The 20725-nt window shown below is 41.6% G+C and overlaps 1 protein-coding gene across 2 annotated transcripts in view; it reads left to right on the top strand.

Moving 5' to 3' along the window:
- The first annotated feature begins 9019 nt into the window (after positions 1-9019).
- LOC111142453 (transmembrane protein 241) overlaps positions 9020-20725 on the top strand; it is a 117594-nt gene continuing 105888 nt past the window's right edge. Inside the window, exons 1-3 of one of the 2 annotated variants that reach the window (XM_022495609.1) lie at positions 9020-9175; positions 13311-13357; positions 20511-20588. In XM_022495609.1, the coding sequence (XP_022351317.1) occupies positions 9104-9175; positions 13311-13357; positions 20511-20588 (197 nt within the window). In that variant the 5' untranslated portion in view covers positions 9020-9103. The remainder of the gene's footprint in view (positions 9176-13310; positions 13358-20510; positions 20589-20725) is intronic. The other variant, XM_022495608.1, reaches the window with a different exon arrangement.

Here is a 20725-nt window from a genome sequence, read left to right as displayed (position 1 = left end):
GTTACTGCGGTTTGTCGTCAGGAAGCGGGACACAAAAGTGAAAAATTTTAAATGTGTTACAGAACATTGAGCAAAAATAGGACGGCGTAATAAAGGTTTTGATGAGATGTTTTGTAGATTCTGATAAAGTGACCAGATAAAAATAGCTAAGCATTACATTTCACTTACAATATTGGTGCATTGTCCAAAGTACTGTATTAATTCTCACTGAGGGGCACTTTATTTCTAGCATGATCTCAATTTTACTGGAATGTAGGCACACAGAGCTGAAGTAACCTGCTAGAGGTCACAGGGCTGAGTAGCAAAACAAAGGAGTGGTGAACCCAGGCATCCTGGACTAGGGGACTAGCTCTATGTGTACATGTTGACTTTTCAGGCATTCTAGTAATAAACACTGAATAACCATGTTCTCCTTAAATTGCAGTTCCGAACCAGGATCCCTGACTGTCTATGCTTGAGATCCCTAGGATGCCCACCTTGATGGTTTCCCTTAGCACACAGTTTGCCATTCCAGATCAGAACATGTTCTGAATCTTCCGAAAACTTCAAATTAAAATAAAGTGAAATTATAACTATATGGCAGGATACAGATTTATGCTTGGCAAATGTTGCTCATATATGTGAATGTGTGTAGAAATCACATTCCCTCTTAAGGTTCAAAGAATTATAACTAGGGTATTATAGTTGAAGAAAAATGGCTGTAACCAGAAACTAAATGGATCTTTCAACTTTGGATAAGAAAGAAACAGGAGGGAGAATCAACCAAGAGAAGTTATTGGAGTTTCCTATTAAATTAGCCAAGAATTTTTAAACTAAAAGATGAAAGGGAAAAGAGCAGATCAGAAAGAAAGGCTGAGGCACAGTGCATGACAAAAATGTGCCAGTGAGGGGCCTTTGGGGGACGTTTCAGAAAAGGACAAGTAGTCAAAAGTAGAACTAAGAATCTGGATATTTGTTCTAGATCACTTTATTCAACACATTTTTATTGAGTGCTCTCTTTAGTACCTACCATTGATGTGACATATGAATAAAAATACGTGCCCATCCTCATGACCCTTGAAGTCATAAACACAGTACAATTAACTGTTAAAGATGCTATGATCAAAGTATATGCAGGGATGACATAAAGGAAAGAGGTCAGATCTACTCAGACATTCGGAAATGATTCCTTAGAGTTTATGACACTGAACTCAGTCTTGCAAGATAAGCCTGCATCACTAAGATAACCTGTAGGGTAAGTGACAGCTTCCACAGAAGGAGGAACTATATACAACATGCACTGGAAAAGGGCAAGTGGTTTGATGTAGCCTGAATGCAGAATTCAAAAAGGACAAAGTAAAAGATGGGGTTGGAGAATGCAGGAAGGGCCAGGTCAAAGAGATTTTAATGCTGAGAACTTCAGAGTTTAGACAATAGTCGTTAAAAGATTTTAAATGGAAAGAATAATGTTTTTAGATTTGCTAACTAGGAAGATAATTCTGACAGCTGTCTCATGGGTGGAATGGGGAGAGGTAAGGCTGGTGACTGGAAAACCTGCGGGGTGATTAATGATGAGGGTTGCCTGGACTTCCACTAACACGTTCTTTAAATGTGTTAATAGTTTGAGACTAATTTCAGGTCTCAGAAATTTATTTCTATAAGGCGACTTGGAATATCCCAACTCTTATCTCATTGCTCCTATTCCCAAGATATTATTCTTGGGTTTTGGTGCTTGATGTTGGTAGTAAGTACCAAATAGGGGTAGTCGTGGAATGGGAGATAAGGCATCTCAATGAAGTTCCAAGAGTTGAAATGATTTCTGATTTTTCAGCTGGTTAATTGGGTAGATGGTGGTGTCTGAACATCTGGTTTGGAGGGAAGATAATGTTAATATTTTTAAAGATTTTATTTATTTATTTGACAGAGATCACAAGCAGACAGAGAGGCAGGCAAAGAGAGATAGAAGAGGAAGCAGGCTTCCTGCTAAGCGGAGAGCTTGATGCGGGGCTTGATCCCAGGACCTGGGATCATGACCTGAACCGAAGGCAGAGACTTTAACCCACTGAGCCACCCAGGCACCCCAGATAATGTTAATTTTGATGTTAAACTTAAGTTGCCTATGAAAATAGCAGCTATCAAATGTATAAACACACACTTATTTGCCTATTTTCTTTTTACTCTTTGAGAGCAGAGACCATGTTTATTATGTTAACTGTTGTAACCATTGCCTAGTATGGTGCCCCGATAAATATCTGTGAATGAAATGAACTGAATGGATGCAGTTGAAAATGACCAGTGGCAGCCTGGAGTTTATGAGAAAGGGTAAGGGTCAAAATTAGAAATCTGATAGTCACTATCATAGCTATCATTTAATGAATGCTTACTATGTGTTGAAATAAACACTTCAAGCAGTTAGCTCATTTGGTTCTTTTTTTATTTTTTTTTAGAGTTATTTACTTATTTGAGAGAGAAGGAGGGAGAGAGAAAGAGAGAGTGTGTACACACACAAGTGGGGGGAAGGCGAGAGGGAGAGGGGGAGAGAGAGACAGAGAGAGAATTTCCAGAGACTCCCCACTGAACACAGTGACCAAAGCAAGGCTCCATCTTAGGATCCTGAGATCATGATCTGAGCTGAAATCAAGAGTCAGACACTTAACCGATGAACCACCCAGGTGTCCCCTAGCTCATCTGGTTCCTAAAACAATTCTGAGGAATATTATCATCCCCATTTTATAGATCGGAAAACTGACACCTGGGGAGTCAATGTCACACATGATGAATTACGTGGTTTATATTAACTGTGGAAAGAAATGAAAATGGAGATAGCTTTTAGGGGGAATGTAAGGATTTAAGGGACAAGAGATGTGGATGAAGTTGAGTGAAGAAATTCAGTGGGAGAAATGCCCTAATGGAGTTGAAGAGTGAAGAGGTAGTGGGCTCAATAGCAAGAGTTGGTGAAGATGTGGAGAATTCTCCCATGTGGCTGGTGGGAATGTAAAATGGTGCTGTTGCTGTGGAAAACAACTTGGCAGTTCCTCAAAAAGTTAAACATAGAATTATATAATCTACCAATTCCACTCCTAGGTATATACCCAAGAGAATTAAAAACAGGTACTCAGCAAATACTTGTACCTGAATGTTCATGAAACCATTGTTCATGATAGCCAAAAGGTGGAAACAATCGAAATGTCCATCAGTGGATGAATGGATAAACAAAAAGTGGTATATACACCCAATAGAATATTATTCAGCCACGAAAAGCAACTTTTATGGATTGAATCATGTCCCCCCAAACTCACACACTGAAATCTCAATCCCCAGTATCTCAGAATGTAAGACTATTTGGAGATAAGGTCCCAACAAGGTGACTAAGGTAAAATAATGATAGTAAGGTGGGGCCCTAATCTGGTATGACTGATGTTCTTATGGGAAAGAGACATCTAGGGTACCTGCTCACAGACGGACATCCATGTGAAGGGTTAGCAAGAGGGTGGCCATCTTATAAGCCAAGGAGAGTAGCGTTTAAAGGAAACCAACTGGGCACACTCTGTTAGGTGTCTGCCTTTGGTTCAGCTCACGATCCTGGAGAGATTCTCTCTACCCCTCTGGCCCTACCCCTCCCTTGCACACTTGCTCTCTCTCTCTCTCTCTCTCTCTCTTTTTCTCTCCAAAATAAATAAATGAATCTTAAAAAAATAAAATGGTTAACTTTATGTTAGGTGAATTTCACCTCAGAGGAGACAGAAAGAGAGCAAGCGAGAGAGAGTGCTATTTAAGAGTTTCAGAGGTAGTGCCGACAAAGCCACTGAGAAGCAATGGTGAGGAGAAGGTTCAGAAGCTTAAGGGAACAGGGTAAAAGGTCAACATGTTGGATGGGTGATCCACATGGACCTTAAAATCATCCAGCAAGATCCAGCAGGGCTTGGGGTGGAGTGCGGTGAGTGTAAGCAGCTGCAGATTATACCCCAGAGGTTTGCAGAAGATGCTGGTAAGGAAGCTTAGACAGAGTGAGGGAGGGATGGGCAGAGATGCCAGAGGAGAGCCATTTTCCTGAGGGGTTGGATGCAGGATTACATGGGAGTTCTTCTGGAGATAGCAAAGAATGCTGACCCTATTCCTTGACCCTTATTACAGAGCGAGATGAACAGTCTTGGAGGGAGCACAAGTTTTAGAGAAGGCAGGCTGTAGTCATAAGGGAAGTTTTTTCACTATGGGATGGAGTTCCAGGTTAGACTACAGCCTGTGGGTTAAAAATTTAAGTGATTTTAGTGATTTAAGGTATATCCCTGTTGCCACCAACCGTATACTTCTTTAAAAGGAAGATAGAATGAAATTTACAAGATTGAAAAAGTTCACAGGTCACATTTATAAGTATTATTAATATAAAAAATGTGGTTTTCGAACAATGGCATATAGTCCTATGTTATTTACGAATCAGTCCTTGAGTGGTGTGACTGCCATGTCGCTGTGAAATGGAGTAAGCACAATGCTTAATGGATTTAGCTCCAGATTTACTCCAGATTTATTTCTTGATAAACTCACTGGTGCTCAGCAGAGAACAGCTCTAGCTGTTCTAGAATTTGCACTGCCTAAACACATGGAATCAGCAGATTCCGGTATCTAAAGAGAACAGGGGCATCTGGCTGGCTCAGCTGGTAGAGCATGCAACCCTCGAGGTCATGAGTTCAAGCCCCATGTTGGCATGGAGCCTACTTAAAAAAAATAATAATTAAAAAAATAAAGAGAACAGTTATAAAACTCTTTAGTCTTTAATACTGAAACTGATTGAGTCTATTTGCAAGTAGTTGTTTCAGACAATCAACAAATATTTATTAACTGCCTAGGGTACTCCTGAAGGCCTGTGGGAGAAACAAAGAACTATCAGATACAGCTGGAGAGAAAATGTATTCACATGACATTACAGAATAGCACAGTAACACTTTCTTTTCTTTTTTTTTTCTTTAGATTTTATTTATTTATCTGACAGACAGAGATCATAAGTAGGCAGAGAGGCAGGCAGAGAGAGGGAGGAAGCAGGCTCCCTGTCAAGCAGAGAGCCCGATGCGGGGCTTGATCCCAGGACCCTGAGACCATGACCTGAGCCAAAGGCAGAGGCTTTAACCCACTGAGCCACCCAGGGGCCCTACAGTTCTATTTCAAAAGAGAGCATGAGTCATTGCTGAAGAACAGCTATAGACAGTGGATGTTTCAGGACCCACAGCCGGTTAATGAACTGTGGAAAGGCTGCATGGAGGAGGGAGGTGCCTCCAAACTATGCCGTGAAGGTTGGAGAGAAGCTATACACTAGCTTCAGGAGAAGGAATTCTGTAAGACAAGGCAGAGGGGCAGGACATTCTGTGGTGTATTTAGCAACGACTCAATATTTTCATAAGGTTACTTGGGGCACTTGACTGGCTCAGTCAGTAGAGCATGACACTCTTGATCTTGGAGTTGTGAGTTCGAGCTCCATGTTAGGTATAAAGATTACCTAAAAATAAAATCTTAAGAAAAAGAAAAAAAAGGTTGCTAGAATGCAATGTTATGGATATGGTTCAGTGGGGTTTGGCTGGGACTCAATGATTCTGATCCCTATGCAATCCACTGGCACTTTTTAATGACAAGTTTTCTGTTTTGCTTCCTTTACTGCACAATATATAAAAAATTGGTATAGTACTCTGACTGTAAAGGAACAATGAAAGGAGAATAATATTTAATAAAAAATATGTATTTGATTCTATTTGCAAGAGGTATCTAAGGTGGTCAAATTCTTAGACACAGAAAGTAGCATGGTGGTTGTTGGGGGCTGGGGGAAAACTGGCAAAGAGGAGTTATTCAGTAGCCACAGAGTTTCAGTTTAGCAAGATGCAAAGTTCTAGAGATATGTTGCACAACAATGTGCATATACTTAACACTACTGTAGTGTGCATTTAAAAATGGTTAAGGTTGGGGACGCCTGGGTGGCTGAGTCGATTAAGCCACTGCCGTCAGCTAAGATCATGATCCCAGGGTCCTGGGATCTAGTCCTGCATCGGGCTTCTTGCTCCACAGGGAGCCTGCTTCTCTCTGCCTCTGCCTGCTTGTGTGCCCTCCCTCTCTCTCTCTCTCTCTCTCTGACAAATAAATAAAATCTTAAAAAAAAAAAAAAGGTTCAGGTTGCCTGGGTGGCACAGCTGGTTAAGCATCTGACTCTTGGTTTCAGCTCAGGAGACAGCCCCCCCATCAGGCCCCACACTCAGCGAGGAGTCTACTTGACATTCTTTCTCCCTCTTCCTCTGTTCCTCCCCCTTGTGCTCTCTCTCACTAAAGTAAATAAGTAAATCTTTTTAAAAAGGTTAAAATAGTGAATTTGTTATGTTTTTTAATTGCAATCAAAATATGAATTTAAATATGAAAATGTGGCTAAGTGGATTTCTTTTTCATGTCGTTTGCTCAGGATTTGTTGTCTAAACTATATCTGAAGGGGCGCCTGAGTGGCTAAAGAGGGTGGCTTCATTTTATTGATATGATGTATTACATGAATTGATTTTTGCATGTTAAACCAATCTTGCATTCCTGGGGAAAATCGCACTGGTCTTGGTGTGCGTACTCCTTTCACATGTTGCTGGATTCCTTTCCCTAGAGTTTGTTGAGGATTTTGCATCTATTTTCATAAGCAATATTGATGTTTGTCTGTATTTTTATTTAGTTATTATTATTATTATTATTTAGAGAAAGAGAGAGAGGGTAGGGAAGGGGCAGAGAGAATCCTAAATGGGCTCCATCCCCAGCACTGAGTCCAATGCAGGGCTTAATTCCACAATCCTGAGATCACGACCTGAGTCAAAATCAAGAGCCAGTCGCTCAGCCAACTGGGCCACCCAGGTGTCCCGCTTGTCTACTCTTAAAGTGGGTTTTATAGTGTTTCCAAAAGCATGCTGCTGCTTCTGCCATCTTATGAGAATTCTCCATGTGTGCTGTCAAAAAAATTCATTATTAAAAAGATTTGTTGGGGGCGCCTTGGTGGCTCAGTGGGTTAAAGCCTCTGCCTTCGGCTCAGGTCGTGATCCCAGGGTCTTGGGATCGAGCCCTGCATTGGGCTCTCTGCTCAGTGGGGAGCCTGCTTCCTTGTCTCTCTCTCTCTGCCTGCCTCTTTGCCTACTTGTGATCTCTTTCTGTCAAATGAATAAATAAAATCTTAAAAAAAATATTTGTTGGGGGGCGCCTGGGTGGCTCAGTCAGTTAAGCCTCTGCCTTAGGCTCAGGTCATGATCCCAGGGTCCTGGGATGGAGCCCTGCATCAGGCTCCCTGCTCAGTGGGGAGCTTCCTTCGCCTTCTCACACTCCTCTTGCTTTTGTTCCCTCTCTCACTGTCTCTCTCTTTCTGTCAAATAACATCTTAAAAAAAAAAAAAAAAGAAAGAAAGAAAGAGAGATTTGTTGGGGGGAAAACCCCCAAAGGCATTGTTATATCTGAGCTTCCCTCTTTTTTTTTTTTTTTTTTTCCTGAGGGGTATTAAGCACTTTTGGTTCCATTAACAAAAAACAGGTTAGTAACTATGATCTTTTGGTCTCAAAGATCTCAATTAACAACATGGGTGGTTAAATCTTTTTGTGTGTTTAGGTCTAACTCAATCTCATATACATCAAGCAGTTCGACAGTGTAAGACCTGATGATTTTATTTTCATTCAGTCTTAGTTTAGTTTGTTTTGTGAAACAGAATAATACAGCTGTGGAAAAATCAATGGCTCTGGAACGATCAATGGCTCTGGAACGATCTATCAGCACTTTTGCTACAAAAAAAAGCGCTACAGCTTTATTTGCATGGTTCTTTACTGTTCTGGTTGTTTCTGCTTGTTAAGCAAATTCTGTCAAAAAAAGTAAGTTAGGTAATAACTAGGAAAATAATAGGGCCCAAACTTGTTTATGTGCTCAGAGAACATCAAGTAAGTACCAGCTATTGAGTTCAAAGAAATTCTACTGGGCAAAACATTTCTTTGTAAGACTATTTATTATTTAGCTCTGAAATAGGTTTACTAAAATAATGTCAAGGGAAGATTACTTTTTAGTTTTTCTACATTTTATTTTATTTTTTAAAGATTTTATTTATCTATTCGGCAGAGAGTCAGCGAGAGAAGGAACACAAGCAGGGGAAGTGGGAGAGGGAGAAGCAGGCTTCCCCTGGAGCAGGGAGCCCTTGTGGCACTTGATCCCTGGACCCTGGGATCATGACCTGAGCCACCCAGGCGCCCCAGTTTATCTTTTATGTAGAGGCAATACATCTAGTGTTTGCTTGGATCTTATAGTTTGATAAACAATTTTACACAGGGAATACAAAATTTAAGAAGTGAAGTTGTCAGGGTATGTGGTGCATTTCCAAAATCTATGTTTCTGCTGGTGGCGAACACTTGTACCTCTAGTTCCTGACAAAGTCCATCAACATGTTTCAGGCATGTTAACGCCTGTTTGCCAGAAGCCTAACCAGGTAAAATTTCCACCCAATATACTAGGGATAGGGGCAGTGCTTGAAACTCTACCTTTGGGAGGATTTCTGATTTTATGTAAATTTCTACACAACGGAATGACTTCTCTTCAAACAAACAAACAAACAAACTATACTCATTCTAGCTCCTCAGTGTTCCTTCTTTTAAAATAATAGTTTTCATTAACTTTTTGGTGTCGTTTGCAAAAGTAATACAGACTCGATGTAGAACATGGGGAAAATTCAGTAGAGTATGAACATCATTTTGGTCTCACCGTTTACAGAGAGCGATAAACATTTTTCTTTAAACGGCGGTGGAGTGTCGTGAACTGTTTTGTAAACGGTAATAATTTTTCCTCGTTTACCATTTTCGACTTTTTTTTACGGTGTCTCCTGTCCGCCCTTTCTCCACAGACAGTCGCAGCTGCCGCTGGTTGACCTTAGCTCTCCTCCGATCTCCTCCGCCCAGCCCAGGGTAGCTGAGGGGCAGCGCAGGCCGGATCCCTTTAAGAGGCAGGCGCGCGGTGGGGGAGGGGGCGGTCCCCGCGCGGATTGGCCGAGCTTGGAGCCACGTGGCTCTCCTGGCAGCAGAGGCGGTGGCCCGGCTCCCGGAGGCTGTCGCGGAGCTTCCCCCGCGGGTCCCCTTGAAGGGGCGCGGGCTCACCGATGTCCGTGAGGAGGTGCCTGGTGGGCCTCACCTTTTGCACTTGCTACCTGGCTTCTTACCTCACGAACAAGGTGAGGGGGGCGGACGCGGGGTGGCAGTGAGTGCACGTGGGACGTGGAACAGATGCGGCCTCCAGCTGTTAATCTGATTTTTCCTGATGATGGTGGAGAGGAAGCTGACTCTGTATGGAATCCTTGTTCAGAAATAGGATTCGTTGGACTATACTGGCCCGGTTTCCCGCACTGTAAAGCATTCCTTACATTTCCTGGGACACCGAATTTTTTGATTGGCAAATTCCCAGGAACTTAATTTTGGCTTGTGCATACTACTTTTAAGGGAAAGAGAGCAACTGGCTCTTGTTCTCTCGGGGAAGGAAGAGAAGAGGAAATCTGACAAACCCTGCTTTCTTTTCTGAAACACACCCTGCCCCAGAAACCCACAAGATTCCGGAAGCTTTTACATAGAAAAGATCAGTCCATTTACATCTCCATCTTTCTCTTACACCACTAATTCCCAACCCTTTTTTTAAAATGACATTTCCAGTATCTCTCAGATATTTCCAGTATATTCAAGAGTATTTTGTGGAATTATTTTTGAAAGTAAAATATAAAGCTAATTTTATTTAAAGTAATGTTATGAAACCCTTTTTATGAAAAGGCAGAAAAGCAGCGGTACCATGTTTTTTATTTTGCTAGGAGGGGCAAACTGGCCTTGGATTTGGTACCATGCAGGGAAATGTTGGACCTTTGTGAGCTAGAGTGGGGCATCCCCTCCTGTCCTGGACACTGGGCTTGACACCAAGACAAAGTGGTAATACCAGGCCCAGGACTACCTTTTCCCACTGTGGGATCTCCACCGCCTCCTAAACACCAAACCCCTCTTGCTCTCTGGAAAAACAACAACAACAAAAAAAAACTTAACAAATAGCATTTCCTAATACCTTCTCTCTTAATGTGAGCGGCTGTCTTCTGTATACTTAGAGGATGTGCCAGAACCCTTCTTCCCCATGTCCAGTTGATTTTTAGTTCTGGTGATGGGCCTTTGAAGATCCATACATAGTACCTTTCCGGGAGGGAGTGATGCGTTTGCATCCTGGCTTCACTTAACCTGGTCTTTGGGGCCTTAATTTCTCTAAACCTAAGTTTTTAACTTTAAGATGAGATTAGCAAGTCCTCTTCAAAGAGCTGTTCTGAGGATTAATCGAAATGATGTTAGGTAGTTGGACAAGTGCCCCAAATCATGGTAAATAAGGTAAGTGGTAATTAGTCTAGGAGAAACGGAAGGAAGGAGAGACAATCTTTTGCTTATAGTATGACACAATGATTATTAGCTTTTAATGGATTTGTCTTTTCCTCATTGAACAGGTAGCTAAACTAAAAGATTTATTGTGGCACCTTTTCTGGAATAAGTGAATTTGTGAAATCCTGCCCTTTTCATTTAACTATTCTAATTTGTCTAGTAAACCTGATGAATGTATTGGTAATGTTTCATTTAAAAACAGAATGACCTTTCTTTTATCTCTCTATAATCATCAGAAGGGGAAGAGTGACAAGTCTTTCATGCAAATCCACGAGCAGGAGCAGTGGTATTATTGGTTAACAAACAGTCAAACAAAGTATCTAAGCAGGCAGATAACATTTAGTTCACTGAAATGTATACCCTCTCACATTTGCATCTGTGGCATTATTTTTGTATTTATTGGGGTCCTGCACCATTTTCTGATCAGTGTAATAAAGACAGTACCCTCCATGTGCGTCATGCCTCAAGGTGCTAGATAAAAAGAAACCAAACTATCATGTCTCTAGGAATATCTAATCTGAGTAATAGAAATCATAGATTCCCAAGGACCCTCAGAATTTAAACAGTAAACCCTATTCCATTTTCCACTATGGTTTGGAGTGCTTTGGTTCAGGGCTCTTGGGAGTGTCCGAGTAGATGGAAAGCAGAAGAATAATGGCAGAAGGCAGAGAGAAGGGGAGGTAAGGTTGTATAAAGGGGAAAAGGGAAGTGGACTCAGAGTAGGGGAAAGCAGATATGAGGCCCAGGTAGGGGGTGGAGAGGTAGTCCTTCACAATGGGACTCAGGTAGGGAGTTTGTAACTCTTAGATTATGCCATTGTCTCAACTAAGACAGTCATGCTTCTTTCTGGCCTCCATCACAGGTTGGCTTGGACCAAGTCGGGGCCAAATGAGAAAAGAGCTGTACTGTGGACCCCCCAGCCTATAGCCTCTGCCAAATGAATTTTCTTTTGAATTAGTGTAGATCATTTTGTGTTTACAGGACAGGGTCCTCTCTTCCAGTTTTTAGAAGACTCTATGCTAGTTTTTTTTTTTTTTTTTTTAATTTTCCTATTTCTCAGTATAGTTTCCTTCTCAAACTATTTCTGTCTGTGGCTGTAAAAAGAAAATTCATTCAGGGACGCCTGGGTGGCTCAGTGGGTTAAGCCTCTGCGTTCAGTGCAGGTCATGATCTCAGGGTCCTGGGATCAAGTCCCGCATCAGGCCCTCTGCTCAGCGGGGAGCCTGCTTCCCCCCCCTTCTCTCTCTCTGCCTGCTTCTCTGCCTACTTGTGATCTCTCTCTGTCAAATGAATAAATAAAAATCTTAAAAAAAAAAAAAGAAAATTCATTCAAAAAAATCGTGTCAATTTTAGTCTTATCGATTCTAGTGTAAATGAATGGTTGATTTTAGTTTGAACAGCAAGTGTTGACCTAGTCTGAGTGGCCTGTTGTTCTGGCCTCTGGGAGGTTCTGGCAATAACCAGGCTCAGGGCCCAGGCAGCCGCTGGTCCTTCTTCCCCTTACAGCTATTAAGCCTTCAGCCTGGAGACAAAGTGCACGTCTGTTCTCCTTTCAAAGGCTCCCAAATTGCTCCTTTTTCCTGGAGGTGCGCTCAATGCTATTCCACCAAAGAGCATTTTTTTCTGAGCAACACTTTTCAGTGACATGAAGAATTGCTGAATGAATAAATACTAGGACTTAGATTCCATTTGTCAGAGATTTCTTTCTTCACTCCTCTTTAGCCAGATGAGGTTAGAGCTTCAGCATTTTTCCATCTACTCCCCAGTATCAACAAAAAAGATCAGCAGACAAAAAACTAAATAAATATTTACTATCTTCCTGAAGGTTGTTAAGGGTGAGGAGCCCAGGGCCTAGACAGTCACTTTATCCTTTCTCTATCTCTGTTTTGGAATGAAAATATCAGGGAAAGGTGGGGCAGAGGATATGGAATTATGTGAGTAAATTGATTTCAGAAAAGAAGGAGGTCCATCTCTAGTGACTATAGACCAGAGCTCAGCAGTTAGTTGTGATTGTGACATTTAGGAGCTCATATGAGGAGGCCTATGTGTAGGTTAATTCATGGGAAAAAATAAGTATGTAAATTTGCCCAATACCAGTCCATTCTGTTTTCTAGATCATGTGAAAAATCAGTAGAGTCTCTGTCTATAGCCTTTAATGGCTTTTAAACTTTACAAAAATTCTTAGTGTTCAATAGTAGGAAAAAATAGGAAGAGATACCCAGAAAACAAAACACAGCCCCCTCATTCATGAAGTATTGTAAAAGACATAATTGAAATACATGTTGACCTTAGTTGGGTTGGTTTTACAAAATCCTTAAAATGTGAAAGCGCAAAAAAAAATTATGATGCAGAATTAGTTTAAAAAAAAAAAGATCTTTAGAATGCAAAAGCCAAATTCCCCAAATGAAGGAAAAATGAAGGAAATAAAGACTACTAAGATGCAGTTCTTGCTTGAAGAGAAACAGAGAAGGGGTTTGGATTTTTAGATAAGTTGGACCGTAGATAACGTGGATATCGAGAAAAGAGACACGGCCAGTGTTTTCCAGTTGGTGCAATTCCAACATGGCACTTCTGAGGTCTGGAAAGAGGCTATGTGGTTGGGCATCCACAACAGAGACCCAGCTGCTGTTCATCCCAATTTGCTGATGGTCCCAGTTCCATTTCTCCACCAAGAGGTGGTCAGGGTTCTGACAATACTGGGGAAAAACAGACCCAGTCTTTTTACTATAACTTGGAAGGTCTTTCTTTTTAAAAATTTTTGCCTAGTGTGTGATTTGCAGGGGGGGGTAGATAAAAGCCTTTTTGAAACCTGAGTGTATTTATGTTTCTTCAATAGGGATTTATTTAGTTATACAATCAACTCTCGATAATTTGAAAATGTCCATTAATCTGGTATTTGTTTTTCAGTATGTCCTGTCTGTCTTGAAATTTACCTACCCTACATTATTCCAAGGGTGAGTATCTTTTATGCTCTTTATACACATTTGTGGGACATATCCAAACAGCATCATTAGCTGTTCTTTAAAATATTTTTAGGAGTGCCTTGTGGCTCAGTAGATTAAGCTTCTGACTCTTGATTTCTGCTCAGGTCATTATCTCAGGATTGTGAGATCGAGCCCCACCGTGGGCTACAAGCTCAGCAGGGAGTCTGCTTGAGATTCTTTCTTTCCCTCTCCCCCTCCCCCTGCTCCTATGCTCTCTCTCTCTCAAATAAGGAAATAAATCTTTTAAAAAATATTTTTAATGAGTACATAGATTTTTTAAATGAAATAGACATACCGTAATTTGTTTAGCCATTCTATTAATGGGCATTTAAATTGTGTCCTATTTCAGGGGGAATAAAAACAACAATGTTATCAGAGATTTTTACATTCCAGTCTATCAAATTTCTAGCTATTTCTTTGGGATGGATTCCTATATAAGAAATTTGGGTTAAAGAATATGAACTTTATTAGTATCCCTCCTGAATATTAAATTCTTTTCCAGAAATGTGTTACCAATTTACATTGTCTGTGGGAGTTTCTATAATATTGTATTCAAACCATGACTGTTTTTTCCTTCTCTGATGATTTTGTGAACCGCAAATGGTATCACATTGTTTTGTCTTATCATTTTTCATAAAGTTGGACCATTTTCTTTTCTTTAAAGATTTTATTTATTTGACAGACAAAGATCACAGGTAGGCAGAGAGGCAGGCAGAGAGAGCGGGGGTGGGCGTGGGGGAAGCAGATTCCCTGCTGAGCAGAGAGCCCGATGCGGGACTCAATCCCAGGACCCTGAGATCATGACCTGAGCTGAAGGCAGAGGCTTAACCCACTGAGCCACCCAGGTGCCCCGAAGTTGGACCATTTTCTTATGTGTGTTACCCACTTGTACCGCTTTTATCAGTGAATTGTCTCTTTGTGCTTTTGCCCTTTTGTTTTTACTGGGGTTTTAGTATTTTTCTTATTAATTTAATGACTTCTTATTTTAAGAATGCCAACCACTTGTCCATCATGTTTATTAGAAATTTCATTTTTTGCAGTTTGTCTTTTGGCTTTTCATTTTGTTCATACTTATTTTGATTATTCAAATATATTTTTAAGTGCCATCGTAGAAAATTTATTGCTAAGACATAAGAAGGAAGCAACAGTGAACTACAGATAAATCTAGTGTGTGGTCTTATGATTGAAGAATGCCATTCTTAGAAAAAAGATAGAAGGAAAAAGGGGTGTGGACATAGGTCAACAATGGAGATGTGGTAGAAGCAGCATGGAGTGCTCTGATACTCAAATTTCCCTTCCTCACCTCATCCGCACTCAAGCTTTTTAAGTAATTAATTTAATTAGTTAAGATTTATTTATTTTAGAGAGAGAGAGAGAGAGGGATAGCGTGAGCTTGGGAGAGAGGAACTGAGGGAGAGAAAAGAAGAGAGAAACTCAAGCTGACTCTGTGCTGAGGGCAAACCTGATGTGGGGCTCGATCTCACAACCCTGAGATCACGACCTGAGCTGAAACCAAGAGTTGGAGGCTCAACTGACTGTGCCACCTAGGCACTCCTCCACTCAAGCTTTTAAAAAAAATTGTCTTAGGGTGCCTGGGGGGCTCAGTCAGTTAAGTGTCTGCCTTCGGCTCAGGTCATGATCCCAGGGTCCTTGGATCAAGCCCCGCATCGGGCTCCCTTCTGAGTGGGGAGCCTGCTTCTCTCTCTCCCTCTGCCTCTCCCCCTGCTTATGCTTGCTTTCTTTGTCTCTCTCTCCCATATAAATAAATGAAATCTTTTAAAAATTTTTAAATTTTTATAGTGGACAAATATTGATGATTGATTGGTACCACTACTTTCATGTTTATTTTTCTCCATCTCAAGCTCATGTAGATATTTACCTACATTTCATTACAGCTTTATTCAATTTTTAATCATTCTTCATTTATTTAAATGTGTGGTATAGTGTGAGGAAATCATTCCTCCCATAGTTTTGCTTATATTAGCTCTCTCTCTTTTTTTTTTTTAAAGTTTATTTATTGGGACATCTGGGTGGCTCAGTCATTATGCGGCCGCCTTCAGCTCAGCTCATGATCCCAGGGTCCTGAGATCAAGCCCCGCATTGGGCTCCCTGCTTGGAGGGAAGCCTATTTCTCCTTCTCTGTCTTCCCCAGCTTGTGTTCCTTGTATAGCTGTCTCTCTCTGTCAGATAAATAAATAAAAAATTTTTTAAAAAGGTTTATTTATTTATTTGAGAGAGATAGAGAGCATGAGTGGGAGGAGCAGAGGGTGAGGGAGGGAGAATCTCAAGCAGACTCTGCTCGCCCTGGAGCCCGACGGAGGGCTTGAACTCACAACCCCAAGATCAAGAGTTGCACACTCCACTGACTGAACCAGCCAGGTGCCCCATATACTAGCCCTATATTTTATATTTTGTTATATAATCCTTCCTTTTGCCTTTGGGTTATTAATATATTTAAAGTTATTTTTCTAGGGTCTGTCTTTGAGTATTTGTCATTTTTATGAAAAGGGGCTAGTACTAAATTGTTTTAATTATTATAGCATTTAGATATGTCATAGAGCAGGACATCCCTCATTCTTCTTTAAAAGAAAATATATATATATATATACAAATGTGAACAAGAAAACAGGGGTCATGATCTTTGCCAGACAAGGTTCAGGACAAAAAGCACTAACCATATGAAGGTGTTTTAGGATGCTAAAGATGTGTCAGGATGTTAAAGCATGCAGTTCACAATGAAAAGACATGTTATAGATGTCATGAAAAGACATGTTGGAGTGTGGGGTTCAAAACAAAAGTAAAACAGTGATGAATATCTATGAGCCAGACAATGGGGCAGGAGTATCAGGAATACATAGAAACATGCAAATAATAGGAAACAAATTTGCCACTATTTTCCCATAACAGTTCAATTGAAAAAACAAAAAACAAAAAACTAGTGTTCATGTATGTGTATGTATGTATGTATATATATAAGCTAAATAATACAATTAATAGGTAAATATCAAAGGCTGTATCTTTAAAATAGAGACTATACCCTCTTCTCAAATGTCCAGGGAATACTCACTATGAATAAAACAAGCAATAACTTGCCCAAAGTTACACTTATACAATCTTAGTGCCCTAAATCTAGATTTTATTTTATCTTTTTAAAGATTTTATTTATTTGTTTGAGAGAGAGTGAACGAGAGAGAGAGAGAGAGAGAGCGAGAAAGCGTGCACAAGCGGTGTGGATGGGTAGAGGGAGTAGGGGGAAGCAGACTGCCCGCTGAGCAAAAAATCTCTGTTTACAAATGATTCTTCACTCAAAAGAAAGACATAATTAAAACACTATTGAAAAATCGTATTTTGCCTATAAGATTTGCAAAATAAAATTTCAAAATTTGGTAACACAGCCCTGATGAAGATGTAGAAAACAGGTGCTCTGCTGCATGGATCTGGGGCAGCAAATTGGTACAGTATCTGTGAGTAACACTGTTGCCAACGGTCTGAATCCTTCAATTCCACGGTTCTACTTCCAGGAATTTATCTGAGAGGTTTGCTTGCACTTCTGTAAATGAAATATGTACGAAATGAAATATGCTGCTCTGTGACTGCAAGCATTTTTTAAACAACCTGATTTTCATCTCTACAGAACCCATTAAATATATTATATCCTTAATGGAATACTATGCAAATGATAAAAATAATAAGGACACTCAGGTATTGAAAAGATTTTCGAAATACATTTAATGGGGGACAGAAGCAAGTCTGTAACAGGGTAGCACAATAGCATCGTGTAGAAGTGTGTGTGTATGTTTTCCTTATTTAAAAATAGGTGAAGTGGGATGCCTGGGTGGCTCAGTGGGTTAAAGCCTCTGCCTTCGGCTCAGGTCGTGATCCCGTGGTCCTGGGATCGAGCCCCGTGTTGGGCTCTCTGCTCAGTGGGGAGTCTGCTTCCTCCTCTCTCTCCCTCTGCCTGCCTCTCTGCCTACTTGTGATCTCCTCTCCGTGTCAAATAAATAAAATCTTAAAAAAAAAAATAAGTGAAGAAACTACCCAGGGCAGTTAACCATAGGAAAAGGTGGAAACGGTGCAGAGAGCGGACAGGCAAGGGAAGAAGACTTTCGAGCACTTCCTTTTGTATACTTTTGGATTTTTGTTCTTTATGGTATCACCAATATATTATTCTGGGTAAACTTCAGAATGATTTTGTCAGGTTTCTCTCAAATATTTCATAAAAAAACTTTAAAAAATATTGTTTATGATTACATACACAGTAGCCCCCTTATCCGTAGTTCCTCTTTCTGCGGTTTCGGTCACCCACGGTCAGTTCTGTCTGGAAGTAGATGATTCTCCCCTGAGTTGCTGTCAGAGGTGAATGGTAGCCTACAGGTACATCAGAATGCCTACATCATTCACCTCACGTCACCTCACCATCTAGTCATTTATCCTCTTGCAGCATCGTGATAAGGGTGAATACAGAGATTTTGAGAGAGAAACCACATTCACATAACTTTTATTACAGCATATTGTTATAATTGTTCTAGTTTATTATTGGTCATTGTTGTTAATTTCCTGTGGGGCCTAATTTATAAGTTAAACTTTATCATAGGCACGTATGTGTAGGAAAAAACACAATACGTATTTGGTTCAGCTCTATCTGCAGTTTAAGATCCCCAGGCATCCCCTGGGGATCTTAAAATGCATCCCCCACTAGTAAGGGGGGAGGGGAGCCACTGTATTTCAGTCAATAAAGCTGGGGTGTTGTTTTCTCTTTTAGTGAACAGGAATCATTTTCTGGTCCTGCCTGTCTGACAGTTCTCTCCAGGAAGAGAGACTTAGGGAACTTAGGTGGGAAGGGAGGATCTCTGCCTCCGGATTGCATATCCCTGGATGGGTCAGACTGAATGTCCCCCTCTGACAGATTGTAAGGTCTACAAATGAAAGAATTTTTTTTAAATCTCTTTTGTCACCAGAGTATCCCCAGTGCTCACAACAATGCCTGGCATGTAGGAGGTGCATGGTAGGGCGGACTAACTCATTCTACAAATCCTTATTGGGTACATACTACGTGCCCGGCCCTGTTTTAGACACGGGAGGTACATCAATGGGGAAAGCAAAGATCCCTGCCTTCGTGCAGCTTTCTTTTCTCTCCTGCCTATTCCTTAAATTTATTGCAGTGGATGGTTCCTTCCATCGAGTTGCCTGACTGAAGAATTCCCAGAAACCTGGGAGTCGATTCCCTTGTCTCCTTCATCCCCAACATCTAATTAACCACCAGGACCTCCTAAACATCTTCAGAATCTGTCTGCCTTCTTCATCCAAATTGCCCCTTCCCAGGCCACTGTCATCTCTCAAATTACTCTTGACATTTTGAACTGGGTAATCCTCTGTTATGGGGCTGTCCCACATGCTGTAGGAGGTTTGGCAACATCGCTGGCTATGACTCACCAGATCCCAGTAGCAATCCATCCCTTCCCCCACCCCCAGTTGTGACAACCAAAAATGTCTCTAGATACTGCTGAGTGTCCCCTAGGGAGAACCATATGGTTGAGTGCCACTGCTCTAGGTAACGTTGTTGGAGGGCATGACCCATATCTGTCTGCCCTGCTTGGCTGGGTCAGTGAAGGTTTCACAAAGGAGGCGTAAAAATGGGATCTTTGGGGCGCCTGGGTGGCTCAGTGGGTTAAGCCGCTGCCTTCAGCTCAGGTCATGATCCCAGGTCCTGGGTTCGAGCCCCACATCGGGCTTTCTGCTCAGCAGGGAGCCTGCTTCCTCCTCTCTCTCTGCCTGCCTCTCTGCCTACTTGTGATTTCTCTCTGTCAAATAAATAAATAAAAAAAAAAATCTAAAAAAAAAAAATAAATAAAAATGGGATCTTACAGGATGAACAGGTGTTCGCCAATACACAAGGAGATGGGAGCGTTTGATGGGTCAAGAGGACAGCACATGGAAACTCTTAGAAGTATGGCAAGGCCTGGCACATTTCCGAGGCTATGGGCTGTTCCCGGTGGCTGGAATGCCTGTAGCAGGAGGACAAGCTGGTCCTGGAAAGGGGGGACTGCAAGTCTGGGAAGGCTTGTGTATCACACACAATTGACTTTATCTTAGAGGCTAGCCGTTCTCCTGCGTTACGTCACAAGACACGGGTGTGTTGTAATCACTTCCGAGGTGAGGTGTCTCGAGTCATAAATGAGGTTTTGAGGTCTATGAATGACTCACCTAAAATAAAGCAATTAGAGTGAAACAAGGGGAAGTTATGCCACTAGTACCCTCTTGCTCATTTTGAACTTTGCTGTGCTTTGTGTCATGGGAGGGGCAGGGGTGTGTCATTTACAGCCTGGGCTCCCCCTGGGCTCTTCATGCTGAGGAAGTGTGTCTCCCGTGAGCTCTGTGGGCCCCTGTGTGTCACGTCAGAAAAGAGATTGGGAGTTGCTGCCAGCCACCTGGGAAGAATCAACCATTTTGAAAATGAGTGAGTGGCAACATTAAGTTTGCATTCTAGAACAAGCCTTGTGGCTGCAAGGTAGAATGGGTGTTGCGGGACATTCCTGGGGATAGGGACACTGTTAGTGGACTGATGCTAGGTTTGGGTGCACCATGATGGGAGTCTGCATTAGGCAGAGGCCGAAGGGATGGGGAGGGGAAGGCGTGGCCCTTGAGAGCTGTGATGGGGATTACGTGCAACAGGATTTTCTGGGCTTTGGTGTGGCTGATTAGGGACAGGGGCGGTAGACCAGGATGGGGGAGGGAAGTTCAAGGTAATGTTATAGGTAGGTTATCATTGGGAGTTTGTGGGGTGTCAGGGTGGTGGTCTTCGGGGGAGCACAGGGATTTGGGAATCATCAGTGCAGGGCAATGAGGGAAGCAGGGACTGTGGGTGAGATCGGTCAGGGACTAGTCTAGAATAAGAAAGAAGAATATCAGTGTCAGCATGGAACGGTACAGCTGGACTCGAGAGTAGAACAGGTTGAGAAGGAGGGGTCTGGGAACTGGGATGCCAGTTAGGGGAGAGTGGGAGAACAGAGTTGGAGGGAGGCTTGGTATGTATATTTGTGTGAACCAATGGATCTGCTGAGGCTGGATTGTGTTTGAGGCCGTAGCACTCTCTCAAATTCACATGGGTTCATATCCTTTTCAGGTGGCAGACCTTAGTTGGTGGACTTTTGCTTCATGTGTCATGGAAGCTGGGCTGGGCCAAGATCAACAGCAGCTCAAGGTAGAACAACCTTTTCTTGCTTGATTCATGATTCATACCCTGGCTTCTTTTCACATTATTTAATTTCTTCTTCTTCTTTTTTTTATTTTATTTTTTATTTTTATTTTTTATAAACATATATTTTTATCCCCAGGGGT

Source organism: Enhydra lutris, unplaced genomic scaffold (genome assembly GCF_002288905.1).
Source record: "Enhydra lutris kenyoni isolate GAN:26980312 unplaced genomic scaffold, ASM228890v2 scaffoldscaffold8, whole genome shotgun sequence".
Classification (NCBI taxonomy): Eukaryota; Metazoa; Chordata; class Mammalia; order Carnivora; family Mustelidae; genus Enhydra; species Enhydra lutris.
Note: the sequence above shows the minus strand (reverse complement) of the source record. Positions and strands in the feature narration are given on the sequence as shown.